This window comes from Pristiophorus japonicus, chromosome 3, assembly GCF_044704955.1.
Source record: "Pristiophorus japonicus isolate sPriJap1 chromosome 3, sPriJap1.hap1, whole genome shotgun sequence".
NCBI lineage: Eukaryota > Metazoa > Chordata > Chondrichthyes > Pristiophoridae > Pristiophorus > Pristiophorus japonicus.
In genome coordinates this window covers 242,985,763-243,001,891 of record NC_091979.1, presented here as the reverse complement: position 1 = coordinate 243,001,891, position 16,129 = coordinate 242,985,763, and the positions used below count along the sequence as shown (strand labels likewise).

At 47.5% G+C, this 16,129-nt stretch overlaps 1 protein-coding gene across 1 annotated transcript in view; it reads left to right on the top strand.

The window, feature by feature from the left end:
- Positions 1-5,624: 5,624 nt before the first annotated feature.
- The window catches only part of LOC139255574 (arsenite methyltransferase-like), a 107,318-nt gene continuing 96,813 nt past the window's right edge, over positions 5,625-16,129 (top strand). The window contains exons 1-2 of the mRNA XM_070873952.1: positions 5,625-5,683; positions 15,862-15,913. Coding sequence (XP_070730053.1) covers positions 5,655-5,683; positions 15,862-15,913 — 81 coding nt within the window. The 5' untranslated portion in view covers positions 5,625-5,654. The remainder of the gene's footprint in view (positions 5,684-15,861; positions 15,914-16,129) is intronic.

Below are 16,129 nucleotides of genomic sequence, written 5' to 3'. Positions count from 1 at the left end.
TTCTTCCATCTGCTGCCATTTCTCCAGTGCTTCAATATCCTTCTTGTAGTATCGATCTTAGCCGAGCTTAAGCGGACAGTACGGATGCCATTTTGAAAACGGGAGTATTTGAGAAAGGCTGCTGAGAGCTTAACAGTAGGATTTATAGGGAATTGGAAGCGATTTTTTTTTTACATTTTCAGTACCAATTTCAGCCCAGTCTAAGTATATCCCTCGTATTTAGGGTGGGCAGTAAATGGATCGGGACCATAAAAGGCGAGGGGTGAACAGCCCCTGGACAATGTGGTGGCCCCAATCCGCGAGAGATCATCAGCGCCAGATTGGGGCCATAAAAGGCGAGCAGTGAGTGGCAGCCTGGAGCAGCGTGGTGGCATACCACTGCAAGGTGCAGCACGAGCTGGCGCAGGAGGGCAAAGAGGGCAACTGCATTGGACATCGAGGTCCAGGTCAGTGATTGGAGCGTGGGCAGGTACAGCAGGAATGGCGAGGTCGGGGCGAAGGAGTGGCGAGTGATCATGGAGCGATGCGATCGGGGCCCAGGAGAGGCGAGGCCCCAGGGGCAGCACGGGCCAACCCACACTGTGATTGTGTGTACACTAGGTCCATGCAGCAGAGCTGGTCTCCAGTTGTCTTGGTTAATCCTTGCCACTGGACCAAGACCTAGCTCTGTCAAGCTCGTGGTGGCTGGGGTGCAACGGCCACCACACGTTAAAAAAATCCACACACAGGCATTTCCACCCTTCAGGATGTAGTCCGGGACCTAGAATTTTAGGTCCTTCATTGAAACACCTGTGAACTCATCCCTTTTTGGTGTGCAAGCAAGTCATCCTCGATACCAATGATGATGGAGAGCAGAATTTCACACAATATTCCAAGTGTGGTTTCACCAAGTGTCTATATAAATGTAACATTACTACACTGTTTTTGTATTCTATTCTTCGAGAAATGAACCTTGGTATTTTCACTTCCACTCTCTGGCCATATGAATTTGTGGTGCTACTTTTGATTTATGTATCTGTATTCCCAGATCTCTTTGCCTCTCTGCCCCATTTAATTTCTTACCTCTAAAGGAATAAGTGGCCTCCTTATTCCTACCAAAAGGAACCACCTCACACTTCGCTATATTGAATTGAATTTGCCATTTACCCATCCATCGCAAGCATGTTTATGACTTCCTGTATTTTGGTGCAACCTGCCACATTATTCACTAATTTGGTAGCATCAGCAAATTTTGACACCGTACCTCAAATCCTGAGTCCAAATCATTTATGTATGTGGTACACAACAGATCATCATCATAGGCAGTCCCTCGGAATCGAGGAAGACTTGCTTTCACTCTTAAAGTGAGTTCTTCGGTGGCTGAACAGTCCAATATGAGAGCCACAGTCTCTGTCACAGGTGGGACAGATAGTCGTTGAGGGAGAGGGTGGGTGGGACAGGTTTGCCGCATGCTCTTTCCGCTGCCTGCGCTTGGTCTCTGCATGCTCTCGGTGATGAGACTCGAGGTGCTAAGCGCCCTCCTGGATGCACTTCCTCCACTTAGGGCGGTCTTTGGCCAAGGACTCCCAGGTGTCAGTGGGGATGTTGCACTTTATCATAGTGGCTTTGAGGGTGTCCTTGTAACGTTTCCTCTGCCCACCTTGGGCTCGTTTGCTGTGAAGGAGTTCCGAGTAGAGCACAACAGGAGTTCCAAGTAGAGCACAACAGAAGTCCCAGCACGGATCCCTGCAGGACACCACATCCCACTTCCTTCCATCCGAGAAACTTCCCTAAATTCCTGTCCTCTGTTTTGTAACCATAGTTCAATCTATTCTGCTGAGTGGTGACACAGAAAGTGCATGCATACACAAGACTTCCAACATTATAGTGTGTCAGCCTGTGGCTCAGTTGGTAGCAACCTTGCCTCTGAGTCAGAAGGTTGTGGGTTCACCGTCCCACATCACTAAAACAGATTCTCTGGTCATTATCACCTTGCTGTTTGTGGGAGCTTACTGTGCGCAAATTGGCTGCTGTGTTTCCTCCATTAAAACTGACTACACTTCAAAAAGTACTGCATTGGCTGTAAAGAGCTTTAGGATGTCCTGAGGTTGTGAAAGGGGCTGTAGAAATGCAAGTCTTTTTGTTATAATAATATAAGAAATAGGAGCAGGAGTAGGCCATTTGGCCCCTCGAGCCTGCTCCACCATTTAATAAGATCATGGCTAATCTGATCTTGGGCTTAGTTCCACTTCCCTGCCTGTTCCTCGTTATCTTTCACTCTCTTATCGTTCAAAAATCTGTCTATCTCCACCTTAAATATATTCAATGACCCAGCCTGCACAGCTCTCTGGGGCAGAGAATTCCAAAGATTTTAGACCCTCTCAAAGAAGAAATTCCTCCTAAATGGGTAACCCCTTATTCTTAAACTATGTCCCCTAGTTCTATATTATATACAGAGAGAGAGAGATGATTGAAACTTATAAAGAGTGAATGGTGCCAGGTCTGTGTTTATAGAATCAAAAGCAGTTTATATGCATAATAAAAATTTAAAAATGCTGGCAATACACGGCAGCTTAACCGGCATTTGGAACACGTTCTGACGACAGGTCATCGACCCGAAACGTGATCTCTGTTTCTCTCTGCAGGGAGTGTTTCCACTCATTGTCCACAATCATGGCCTCAGTGGTATCCAATGACAGCCCATTAGATATGTCAGGAAAGCTGCAGAACATCGATGGGTATCAGCATTGTAACTGCACATGTACAAGATAGGTTTATTTTTTTAAGGTGGTGAGAATAAATGTTTTTAAATAGTAACTATTTTATACACCGCAGTACTTTCCAGGGCATAACTCTGAAGAAAGATGTTAATAATCTCTTCTTGGGCAGTCTCACAGAGTCGAGGATGACTTGCTTCCACACTAAAATGAGTTCTCAGCTGACTGATGAGACCAATACGGGATCTACAATCTGTCACAGGTGGGATAGACGGTGGTTGGAGGGACTGGTGGGTGGGATGCTTGATTTGTTGTACGCTCCTGCCGCTGTTTGTACTTGGCTTCCGCGTTCTCCCAGTGAAAAGACTCGAAGTGTTTGGTGCCTTCCCTGATGCTTCTCCTCCACTTTGAGTGGTCTTCGGCCAGGGATTCCCAAGAGTTGGTGGGAATGTTTTTTCAAGGAGGCTCTGAGGGCATCCTTGAAGTGTTTTCTCTGCCCCCCCTGGGGCTCGCCTGCCGTGACGTAGCTCAGAGTAGAGCGCTTGCTTCGGGAGTATAGTATCGGGCATGCGGACAATGTGGCCCGTCCATCGGAGCTGATCGAGCGTGGTCAATGCTTCGATGCTGGGGTTGTTGGCCTGAGCAAGAACACTAACATTGGCGCGCCTATCCTGCCAAGCAGCGTTGGTGGTACTTCTCCAGTGCTTTGAGGTGCCTGCTGTACACAATCCATGACTCTGAAGCATATAGGAGGGCGGGTATCACTATTGCTCTGTAGACTATGAGCTTGGTGCCGGGTTTGAGATCCTGCTCTTCGAACACTCTATTCCTCAGGTGACCAAAAGCTGCATTGGCACACTGAAGGCAGTGTTGGACTTCGTCATCAATGCCTGTTCTTGTTGACAGTAGGTCTCCCAAGGTATGGAAAGTGGTCCACATTGCCCAAGGTCTCATCATGGATCTTGATAGTACTGTGTGGCGGGGGCAGGTTGGTAGAGAACCTTTGTCTTACGGATGTTTAATGTAAGGCCCAGATTCCCATACACTTCTGTGAAGGTGTCGACGATGGTTTGGATTTCGACCTTCGCGTATGCGCAAACACAAGCGTCGTCTGCATATTGTAATTCAATGACAGAGGTTGGAACGACCTTGGATCTGGACTGAAGGCAACAGAGGTTGAACAATTTCCCTTTTGTCCTGCAGTTTAGCTCCACACCTGCAGGGAGCTTGTTGAGGATGAGATGAAGCATTGCAGCGAGGAAGATTGAGAAGAACGTTGGTGCAATGCCACCTTGATCCTGTGTATTGGATCCGTTGGTAAGAATCACGGCCTGAATGTCATTGTGAAGCAGGCAGAGGATGGTGACAAATTTTGAATTAATAATCTAGTGTTTTGAGTACAAACAAAAACTTGCTATTTAACAACAATAACCAGGTGAGGTGAAGCAATTGTTAATGCAATACAGGAACAACATTAAGAACCTTAAAGGATGCATATCCTCAAGACAGAGCATGTTCAGATTAAAATAAACTCTAAAGCTTGCATTTGATCAGATTTGCATTCTGTGTTTATCTGTTCTTACATTTTCAACACGTGCAGAGTTTCGGTGTGGTATTTGGAACAGAATAGCAGATTAACCTTGTTTATAGGAACCTTCATTCACACTATTCTGCTCATTCTCTCGGTTTTAAATATATATATATATATATATTATATTGCAGCTTTTCCCCATGAGCGGCTTTCTCTCTGCACGGAGCTGGGCCCCATCTCTGGGTCTGTCCTGCACTGAGCTGGGACTGGGAATGTCCTGCACTGTGCTGGGACTGGGTCTGTCCTGCACTGTGCTGGGACTGGGTCTGTCCTGCACTGTGCTGGGACCAGGAATGTACTGCACTGTGCTGGGACTGGGTCTGTCCTGCACTGTGCTGGGACTGGGTCTGTCCTGCACTGAGCTGGGACCGGGAATGTCCTGCACTGTGCTGGGTCTGGGTCTGTCCTGCACTGAGCTGGGACCGGGAATGTCCTGCACTGTGCTGGGACCAGGAATGTACTGCACTGTGCTGGGACTGGGTCTGTCCTGCACTGTGCTGGGACTGGGTCTGTCCTGCACTGAGCTGGGACCGGGAATGTCCTGCACTGTGCTGGGACCAGGAATGTACTGCACTGTGCTGGGTCTGTCCTGCACTGTGCTGGGACTGGGAATGTCCTGCACTGTGCTGGTACTGGGTCTGTCCTGCACTGTGCTGGGTCTGAGTCTGTCCTGCATTGTGCTGGGACTGGGAATGTCCTGCATTGTGCTGGGACCGGGAATGTCCTGCACTGAGCTGGGTCTGGGAATGTCCTTCACTGAGCTGGGACCGGGAGTGTCCTTCACTGAGCTGGGTCCGGGAATGTCCTGCACTGTGCTGGGACTGGGAATATCCTGCACGGAGCTGGGTCCGGCCTCTGGGAATGTCCTGCACTGGGCTAGGACCAGGAATGTCCTGCAGTGAGCTGGGAATGTCCTGCACTGGGCTGGGTCCGGTCTCTGGGAATGTGCTGCACTGGGCTGGGACCAGGAATGTCCTGCACTGGGCTAGGTTGATCTCTGGGAATGTCCTGCACTGGGCTGGGACCAGGAATGTCCTGCACTGGGCTGGGTTGTTCTCTGGGAATGTCCTGCACTGGGCTGGGTTGATCTCTGGGAATGTCCTGCACTGAGCTTGGACCGGGAATGTCTTGCACTGGGCTGGGTTGGTCTCTGGGAATGTCCTGCACTGGGCTGGGTTGATCTCTGGGAATGTCCTGCACTGAGCTGGGACCGGGAATGTCTTGCACTGGGCTGGGTTGGTCTCTGGGAATGTCCTGCCGCGCGTGCTCCGGGCTTCCACGTTGCAATATGATAATTGACACGCGTTGCTGGGAGACGGGTCATGTGGGCGGAAGCAGGCTGCCCTGACAGAGCTGGGAGCGAGAAGATGGCGCAGAAGGAGTGTTGTGGCAAGAGGTATTTCTGTATCCTTCACTTCCGCCAAGCTGAGCAGCGGAGTTTGCCCTCCGTGTGATACAAACTGCTCCCGTGGTTGGCAATGCGGAATGTTGCAAAACAAACCCACATTTTGCTTTCTGCTGCAATTAATTTGTCAAGTAACGTTATGTCTAGAATGTGTGTTCCGTTCTGGGGACAATGCAAAAGAACAAGGAATGTCAGCTGTGGCTCAGTGGGTAGCACCCTCGCCTCTGAGTCAGAAGGTTGTGGGTTCAAGTCCCACTCCAAGGACCTGAGCACATAAATCCAGACTGACACTCCCAGTGCAGTGCTGAGGGAGCGCAACACTGTCCGAGGTGCCGTCTTTCGGATGAGAGAAAGACGTTAAACCGAGGCCCCTCTGCTCTCTCAGGTGGATGTAAACGACCCCATCGCACTATTTCGAAGAGGAGGAGAAGAGTTAGCCCCGGTGTCCTGGCCAATATTTATCCCTCAATCAACATAACAAAAACAGATTATCTGGCCATTATTACATTGCTGTTTGTGGGAGCTTGCTGTGCGCAAATTGGCTGCCACGTTTCCCACATTACAACCGTGACTACACTCCAAAAATACTTCATTGCTTGAAAAGGGCTTTGGGTTGCGAAAGGTGCTATAGAACTGCAAGTCTTTCTAATGTTAGTTAGACTGCAGTTTTGAGTACAGAATTGTGCATTCCACTACAGTAAGGCTATTCAAATGCAACGGGTGAAAAGTCCAGTGTAGATTTATCAGGCTATCAGAATTTCACAAGTGCACTTGGGACTGGAGAAGCATTCGAGGTTATGAAGGATTCAGTAAAGGCGCATAGCAATAAGATTGTTTCCATTCACAGGTGAGGTGGTTAAAAAGGTGGATTTAAGATAATCACAAAATGAATGAAAGGGAAGGGCAGAATAACATGTTACACAGAGGGTGATTAGAATGTGGAATTCTTTGCCATAGATCAGTGTTGAAGCAGAGTCCATAAATACTTTTCAAGACAACTGAAGGTTGGTTGAAAAAAGAAAAAAAAAGACTTGCATTTCTATAGCGCCTTGCACGTCCTAAAGCACTTTACAGCCAATGAAGTACTTTTTGGGGCCCAGGGGAGCACTGGCCAGCCCACATTGCGATATGTATGCGCACTAGGTCCGTGCAGCAGAGCAGGTCTCCAGTCGTCTTGGGTAATCCTTGCCACTGCAGATGTTGCCTGACCTGCTGAGTGTTTACAGCATTTTCTGTTTTAATTACCAACACAGATTTGATGGGCTGACGGGTATTTGCTGGTCCTGTAACATTTCATGGCTCTATCTGCCTCTTGCCAGTGACTTGTCATGTCTGAGAAGTTCCTTTTTAAAAAAAAAAACATGTTTTGACTTAAAATTGTCAGGAATGTTGAATGTTTTTATACACACCCGAAGGCAAATGTAAAAACATGTAAGATAAAAGGACGTTAAACAGTGCATGACACTGGGGGAATTTTTTTTTAAAAATGAGCTCAAAGCTGGCTGGTCCCACCTCCCTGTAAGATCTACTGAAGTGACCGGATACTGATCCTAATGTTTGTTTCTGTGAAATGAGGTTGTGTTGCAGGTGGTTAGAGGCCATGCCATATTATGACATGGCAACATGACTGCTCCTTTAGGTTAAGTTAAGCTTCCCCGCTCCCTTAATATTTTGAAAGTGATAAATTAGGAGCGGGAGTAGGCCATTCCGCCCCTCAATCCTGCTCTGCCATTCAGTAAGATCATGGCTGATCTTTGACCTCAACTCCACTTTCCTGCACCATCCCCATATCCCTCGATTCCTCAAGTCCAAAAATCTATCAATCTCTGTCTTGAATATACTCAGGGACTCAGCATCCACAGCAGTTTCGGGTAGAAAATTCCAAAGATTCACAACCTTCTGAGTGAAGAAATTCCTCCTCATCTCAGTTTTAAAAGGCCGACCTCATCCTCAGACTGTGTCCCCAGTTCCAGACTCCCCCAGCCAGGGGAAACAACTTCTCAGCATCTACCCTGTCAAACCCCCCTCAGAATCTTGTATGTTTCATAAGAACATAAGAAATAGGAGCAGGAGTTGGCCATTTGGCCCCTCAAACCTGGTCCACCTTTCAATAAGATCATGGCTGATCTAATCCTGGTCTCAACTCCACTTACCTCCCATTCCCCATAACCCTTGACTCCCTTATCATTCAAAAATCTGTCTGTTATGGATGGAGAAAGAGTCAAACTGAACACTGTGAGCTCAAAGCAAAGTGTGACCGTAGTTTTTTATTGCAGTTCTCCAGAGTGCCTCTCCAACCTGTGAGGCCTCCTTAAATACCTGTGCTCCCAAGGGATTATGGGATCTCTTGGGACTCCAGGGCTTGAGCCCTCTGGTGGCTGTACAGAGCAAATACAAGTTTACATAGATAACAACACTCCCCCCCGCTCCCCCCCCCCCCCCCCGCACCCCCACAAAGTCAACAGTGTAACTATTTACAAGGCGAGTCGATCTGGGGCACTTCTTGCCCTGGTTGATCGTCTCGGTGTGAAAGCTGGTATTGGTGAATCAACTGTTGGGACCTCGCTGGGCTGCCTGGTATGGTGGGTCCTGCTGGGCTGCTGTGGATGATGAGTTCTGCTTCATGGCCAACCGCAGTGCCGGTTGCCACTGGTGTGTATGTTGAGGGGGTCAAAGAAGGTAGGGTCCAAAGTGGGTTGCTCAGGATAGTCCATCAATCTGAATTTGATTTGGTCCAAGTGTTTCCGGTGAATGAGTCCATTTGAAAGTTTGACCCGAAACACCCTATTTCCCTATTTGGCCACGACAGTGCCGGGAAGCCACTTGGGACCTTGTCCATAATTTCAATACAAATACAGGATCATTGATTTCAATCTCTTGTGACACATTTGCGCTATCATGGTATGCACTTTGTTGAAGCCGCCTGCTCTCTACATGTTCATGTAGATCAGGGTGAACTAACGCAAGCATTGTCTTAAGTGCTCTTTTCATGAGGTGGGATCTCAGTGAGCGAATGGGGTCTCGTGCAGTAGCTAAGCTGGACTCGGGATAGGCGAGTCTGCAGTGAGCCTTCAGTTACCCACTTCAAGCCCTGCTTGATGGTTTGCACTCTCTGCCTGACCATTGGACGCTGGTTTAAACGGTTTGATCCTGTTGCAGGTGATGAGTTCTTTGAACTCAGCATGGTAAAACATGGCCCATTGTCGCTCACCAGGACATCGGATAGGCCGTGTGTGGCAAACATGGCCGCAGGCTTTCAGTAGTGGCAGCGGACGTGCTAGCCGACATTATCTCACATTCAATCCATTTGGAGTACGCATCTACAACCACAAGGAACATTTTACCCAAGAATGGGCCTGCATAGTCGACATGTACCCTAGACCACGGTTTGGAGGGCCAAGACCATAAACTTAGCGCGCCTTCTTGGGTGCATTACTTAACTGCGAGCATGTATAGATATGTGAAGAGAAAAAGATTAGTGAAGACAAACTTAGGTCCCTTGCAGTCGGATTTGGGTCAATTTATAATGGGGAACAAAGAAATGGTAGACCAATTGAACAAGTACTTCGGTTCTGTCTTCACAAAGGAAGACACAAATAACCTTCCGGATGTACTAGGGGATCGAGGGTCTAGTGAGAAGGAGGAACTGAAGGATATCCTTATTAGGTGGGAAATTGTGTTAGGGAAATTGACGGGATTGAAGGCTGATAAATCCCCAGGGCCTGCTAGTCTGCATCCCAGAGTACTTAAGGAAGTGGCCCTAGAAATAGTGGATGCATTGGGGATAATTTTCCAGCAGTCTATCGACTCAGGATCAGTTCCTATGGACTGGAGGGTTGCTAATGTAACACCACTTTTTAAAAAAGGAGGGAGAGAGAAAACGGGTAATTATAGACCGGTTAGCCTGACATCAGTAGTGGGGAAAATGTTGGAATCAATCATTAAGGATGAAATAGCAGCACATTTGGAAAGCAGTGATAGGATTGGTCCAAGTCAGCATGGATTTATGAAAGGGAAATCATGCTTGACAAATCTTCTAGAATTTTTTGAGGATGTTACTAGTAGAGTGGACAAGGGAGAACCGTGGATGTGGTATATTTGGACTTTCAAAAGGCTTTTGACAAGGTCCCAAACAAGAGATTGGTGTGCAAAATCAAAGCACATGGTATTGGGGGTAATGTACTGACGTGGATAGAGAACTGGTTGGCAGATAGGAAGCAGAGAGTTGGGATAAATGGGTCCTTTTCAGAATGGCAGGCAGTGACTAGTGGAGTGCCGCAGGGCTCAGTGCTGGGACCCCAGCTCTTTACAATATATATTAATGATTTAGATGATGGAATTGAGTGTAATATCTCCAAGTTTGCTGATGACACTGGGTGGCGGTGTGAGCTGTGAGGAGGACGCTAATAGGCTGCAGGGTGACTTGGACAGGTTAGGCGAGTGGGCAAATACATGGAGGATGCAGTATAATGTGGATAAATGTGAGGTTATCCACGTTGGGGGCAAAAACACGAAGGCAGAATATTATCTGAATGGCGACAGATTAGGAAAAGGGGAGGTGCAACGAGACCTGGGAGTCATAGTTCCTCAGTCACTGAAAGTGGGCACGCAGGTACAGCAGGCGGTGAAGAGGGCAAATGGTATGTTGGCCTTCATAGCTAGGGGATTTGAATACAGGAGCAGGGAGGTCTTACTGCAGTTGTACAGGGCCTTAGTGAGGCCTCACCTGGAATATTGTGTTCAGTTTTGGTCTCCTAATCTGAGGAAGGACGTTCTTGCTATTGAGGGAGTGCAGCGAAGGTTTGCCAGACTGATTCCAGGGATGGCTGGACTGTCATATGAGGAGAGACTGAATCAATTGGACCTTTATTCACTGGAGTTTAGAAGAATGAGAGGGGATCTTATAGAAACATATAAGATTCTGACGGGACTGGACAGGTTAGATGCGGGAAGAATGTTCCCGATGTTGGGGAAGTCCAGAACCAGGGGACGTAGTCTTAGGATAAGGTGTAGGCCGTTTAGGACTGAGATGAGGAGAAACTTCTTCACTCAGAGAGTTGTTAACCTATGGAATTCCCTGCCGCAGAGAGTTGTTGATGCCAGTTCATTGGATATATTCAAGAGGGAATTAGATATGGCCCTTACGGCTAAGGGGATCAAGGGGTTTGGAGAGAAAGCAGAAAAGGGGTACTGAGGGAATGATCAGCCATGATCTTATTGAATGGCGGTGCAGGCTCGAAGGGCCAAATGGCCTACTCCTGTTTTCTATGTTTCTATGTATTACATCTGTGCATGCAGGACTCTAAGTTCGCATCGATACTAGGCCACCACACGTGGAATCTGGCTATCGCTTTCATCATTACGATGCCTGGGTGGGTACTGTGGAGGTCACTGATGAAGATGTCTCTGCCCTTCTTGGGAACCACTACTCGATTGCCCCACAGAAGGCAGTCTGCCTGTATAGACATTTCATCTTTGCGCCGCTGAAACGCTGTTATCTCTTCCTGCATTTCCGCTAGATCTGCGGACTGCTGAGAACATCGGCGCAGTTTTCTGTGCCTGGCCTGTGGCGGACAACGTGAGCGCCCATCTCTGGATGCAGGCCAATGCATTAGCATTTATCCCCTTACTCTTGAAAAACAGGGATATGAGTGGCTTATGGTCAGTTTCCAATTCGAATTTTAGCCCAAACAGATATTGATGCATTTTCTTTACCCCATAAACACACGCTAACGCTTCTTTTTCAATCATGCTGTAGGCTCTCTCAGCCTTAGACAGACTCCTGGATGCATAAGCAACCAGTTGCAATTTCCCAAAATGATTAGCTTGTTGCAGTACACACCCGACACCATATGACGACGCATCACATGCTAGTACCAAACGCTTACATGGATCATACAAAACAATCAATTTGTTTGAGCAAAACAATCAATTTGTTTGAGCATAACAATTTTCTTGCTTTTACAAAGGCATTTTCATGGCTTTTGCCCTAAACCCATTCGTCCCCTTTATGCAGTAAGACATGCAGTGGTAAGAAGTTATCAAAGTAGTTCAGAAGTCCTAGAAACGACCATAGATCTGTCACATTCTGTGGCCTCGGTGCATTCTCAATTGCCTCTGCCTTCGAATCGGTGGGCCTGATGCCGTCCACCGTGATCCTCCTCTCCAGGAACTCCACTTCAGGCACCAGGAAAATGCACTTCGAGCATTTTAACCTGAGCCCCACGCGGTTGAGTCGACTAAGAACTTCCTCCAGGTTCTGCAGGTGCTCGACTGTGTCCCGATCTGTAACCAAGATGTCGTCCTGGAAGACCACGGTGTGCGGGACCGACTTCAGTAAGCTTTCCATGTTTCTGGAATATCGCCGCCGCTGATCGAATTCCAAATGGGCGTCTGTTATAAATGAAAAGACCTTTGTGTGTGATGATGCCGGTGAGGCCCTTCGATGATTTCTTCAGTTCCTGCGACATGTAGGCTGAAGTCCAATACAGCTTCGTGAACGTCTTTCCTCCTGCCAGCGTTGCAAAGAGGTCGGCAGTCTTTGGTAGTGGGGGGTATTGTCCTGCAGGGAGAAACGATTGATAGTTACTTTGTAATCGCCACAGATTCTGATGGTGCCGTCTCCCTTGAGGACTGAGACAATAGGATTGGCCCACTCGTTGAACTCGATTGGTGAGATGATGCCCTCTCTTTGCAGCCGGTCTAGCTCGATCTCTACCCTTTCTCTCATCATGTACAGTACTGCTCTCATCTTGTGATGGATGGGTCGCGCCCCTGGAATTAGGTGGATCTGCACTTTTGCTCCTTGGAATGTCCCAATGTATGGTTCCAACAGCTAAGGGAATTTAATTATGTCCTGGGCACACGAAGTGTCGTCAGTGGGCAATAGCGCTCGGATATCGTCCCAGTTCCAGCGTTTCCTTCCTAGCCAGCTCCTGCCGAGCAGCGTGGGACCATCGCCCGGTACCACCCAGAGTGGTAGCTTGTGCACCGTTCCATCGTAGGAGACCTTTACAGTAGCACTTCCTTTGTGTAAGTTCTTGGTTTCGTGCGAATTGGAGTTAAGACTGGCTTTGAGGCCTTGCTGCACCACAATTTCTCGAAAGTCTTTTTGCCCATGATGAACTGGCTCGCACCGGCAGTCCATTTAGTTCAACATTCAGCATTATCGGGGGACAATTTGTGGTGAATGTGTGCACCCCATGTACCTCTGCCTTCTCGGTCTGAGGCTCTGGTTCATCGTGATCCTCCGTGGATCTGTCCTCCTCTGCAACATGGTGGTTTGCAGGTTTAACAGGATTTGCAGCTCGCCTGCACACTTGTTGGAGGTGTCCCATTGTTCTACAGCCCCTGTAAACGTACCCTTTGAATCAGCATGAATGGAAACTATGATCACCCCTGCAGTGCCAACAAGGTGTTAATGGCCTTGCATTCATCACCCTTGATGGTGGACTCTGAGACATCTGTGGGCATGCAGCTGCAGGCATGTGTGACCTGCCTGTATGTTGCGATTTGAAAACAACATCACTTTGTTCACAGTACTTGCAGCAGCACTCGTGTGCTGAGAGATTTGCTTAGTATTGTCACTGGTGGCAATGAACGCCTGGGCTATCGCTATGGCCTTATTCAAGGTCTCTACAGTCAAAAGTTTGCGAAGTATGGTTTCGTGGCCAATGCCAAGTACGAAAAAGTCTCAGCATGTGCTCCAAATGTCGTTCAAATTCGCAATGTCCTACAAGGCGTCTTAGTTAGGCGACATAACTTGCCACTTCCTGGCCTTTAGACCTTTTGTAAGTGTAGAATCAGTACCTCGCCATCAGAACGCTTTCCTTCAGGTTCAAATGCATTCGGACCACTGTGCACAAATCATCGTACGATTTTTCCGTGGGTTTTGCTGGAGTAAGCAGATTTTTCATGAGGCCATACGTTGGTGCCCCACAAACGGTGAGGAGGATTGCCCTTTGTTTGGCAGCGTTCTCTTCATCTAGCTCGTTGGCTATAAAGTATTGGTTGAATCGCTCCACAAAAGTTTCCCAATCATCTCCCTCCGAAAATTTCTCCAGGATGCCCACTGTTCTCTGCATCTTTGGGTTCGCTATCTGTATCTCGTCGCCAGTTGTTATGTATGGAGAAAGAGTGAGACTGAACACTGTGAGTTCAAAGTAAAGTGTGACCTTAGTCTTTTATTGCAGATCTCCAGAGTGCCTCTCCAACCTGTGAGGCCTCCTTAAATACCTGTGCTCCCAAGGGATTATGGGATCCCCTGGGATTCCAAGGGATGAGCCCTCTGTACAGCCACCGGAGTAAATAGAAGTTTACATATATAACACTGTCTATCTCCACCTTAAATATATTCGATGACCCAGCCTTCACAGCTCTCTGGGGCAGAGAATTCCACAGATTCATAACCCTCTGAGAGAAGGAATTCCTCCTCATCTCAGTTTTAAATGGGTGACCCCTTATTCTGAAACGATGTCCCCTAGTTCTAGACACCCCCATGAGGGGAAACATCCTCTCTGTATCTACCCTGTCAAGCCCCCTCAGAATCTTACATGTTTCAATAAGATCACCCCTCATTCTTCTAAACTCTAATGAGTACAGGCCCAACCTGCTCAACCTTTCTTCATAAGACAACCCTTTCATCTCACGAATCAACCTCGTGAACATTCAGGAGTAACTCATTGGCTAGGAAGTGCTTTGTGGTGATGTGAGGACTTGAAAAGGTGCTGTGTCAACCTATGTACTGGACGAGCAGCCCAGAGAGTGCCATTTGAAATTCCACCATGGCAAGATGTGAAAATTAATCCGGTCATTTGTAACTCGCGGAATAACCATGGAAGCTGCATGATTGTTGTAAAAACTTAACCGGGAAAGACTTCTGGCCTACATGTGTCTTCAGTTCCATAATATGTGGGTGACTTCAGGGTAACTAAGAATAACCTTGTTTGTACCACTCGCCTCTCAGTTCTCTGTGCACACCACACAGCACTGACCACACTTGATCAGCTCCGCTGGGCAGGCCACATCGTTCGCATGCCAGACACGAGACTCCCAAAGCAAGCGCTCTACTCGGAACTCCTTCATGGCAAACGAGCCAAAGGTGGGCAGCGGAAACGTTACAAGGACACCCTCAAAGCCTCCCTGAAAAAGTGCAACATCTCCACTGATACCTGGGAGTCCCTGGCCAAAGACTGCCCCAAGTGGAGGAAGTGCATCTGGGAGGGCGCTGAGCACCTCGAGTCTCATCACCGAGAGCATGCAGAAAGCAAGCGTAGGCTGCGGAAAGAGCGTGCGGCAAACCAGTCCCACCCTCCCTTACCCTACTCTGAACGACTATCTGTCCCACCTATGACAGGGACTGTTGTTCTCGTATTGGACTGTTCAGCCACCTAAGGACTAATTTTTAGAGTGGGAGCAAGTTTTCCTCGATTCCGAGGGACTGCCTATGATGATGATGATCTCTGTGCACTGAACTCTGCGAGCAGGAACTGTCGCCTTCTAATCCAGAGTACTGAAAGTACTTTGGATATATTTTCTGCCATTTTGTGCACTAATGATTTAACATAATCTTCAACTTTCCCTCCAATCTTTACCTGTTTTCACTCATGCCCACCAGCTTTAAGGTCTCATTAGATGGGGGGGTGGAAGGGGACTCCATGTTCCAGTGGATTTGCAATCTGTCGAGTTCCTGGTGGTCTGTCCTTGACTTGATCGGCTTGCAAGAGGACTCCAGCCCAGCTGTGGTCTTTGTAGCTGAAGCAAGAAGTGTCTTTGCATTTCCCATCCAGACAGATTGCTTCAGATTTCAGGTGGATGCAAAAAGCTTGTAATTGGGTTGAAAAACTCCATGAGTTTTGGAATGAAATGTCAGCAGATAGAGAATGCCCTGAAACAGTCAAAGTCCAGTTTATTCAATGCTTTGTGTCACTTTAAGCCACTGCCCCCTTGCAATGACTTGTGCATACTCTTCATTAAAAGGTCCATAGCATTCTGTAATTGTATCCTTTGAGGGCTGTTGACTCAGGCACAATTTATAACCTCCTCCAAGGAAAGTGGATCTTTAATAAATGTATTTTTGTTACCATGTCAATGCATACATTCCTAACTGTGAATTTATTTTCTATTTTAAGGGCAACATTTGACTGTTGGCTTTTAATTTTTTTTTTCAGCCTCCCTTCACCTGGATGTTCGGAAGATTTGGGAATTCATGAAGATGTGAAAGTAATGTACTTGAAATGAAAGTTTTATCTTTCATTTGTATCTGTTTTTTGTTCTAATTGTCAGCACAGCAATCTGTTAAATGACTGGGTTAAATGGATCTACCTTGGCAGTACTAGCTGGGATGGCGGGGCGGGGGGTTGTTTTATGAGGAGAAATTGAGTAGACTAGGCCTATATTCTCTAGCGTTTAGGTGATCTAATTGAAACATACAAAATT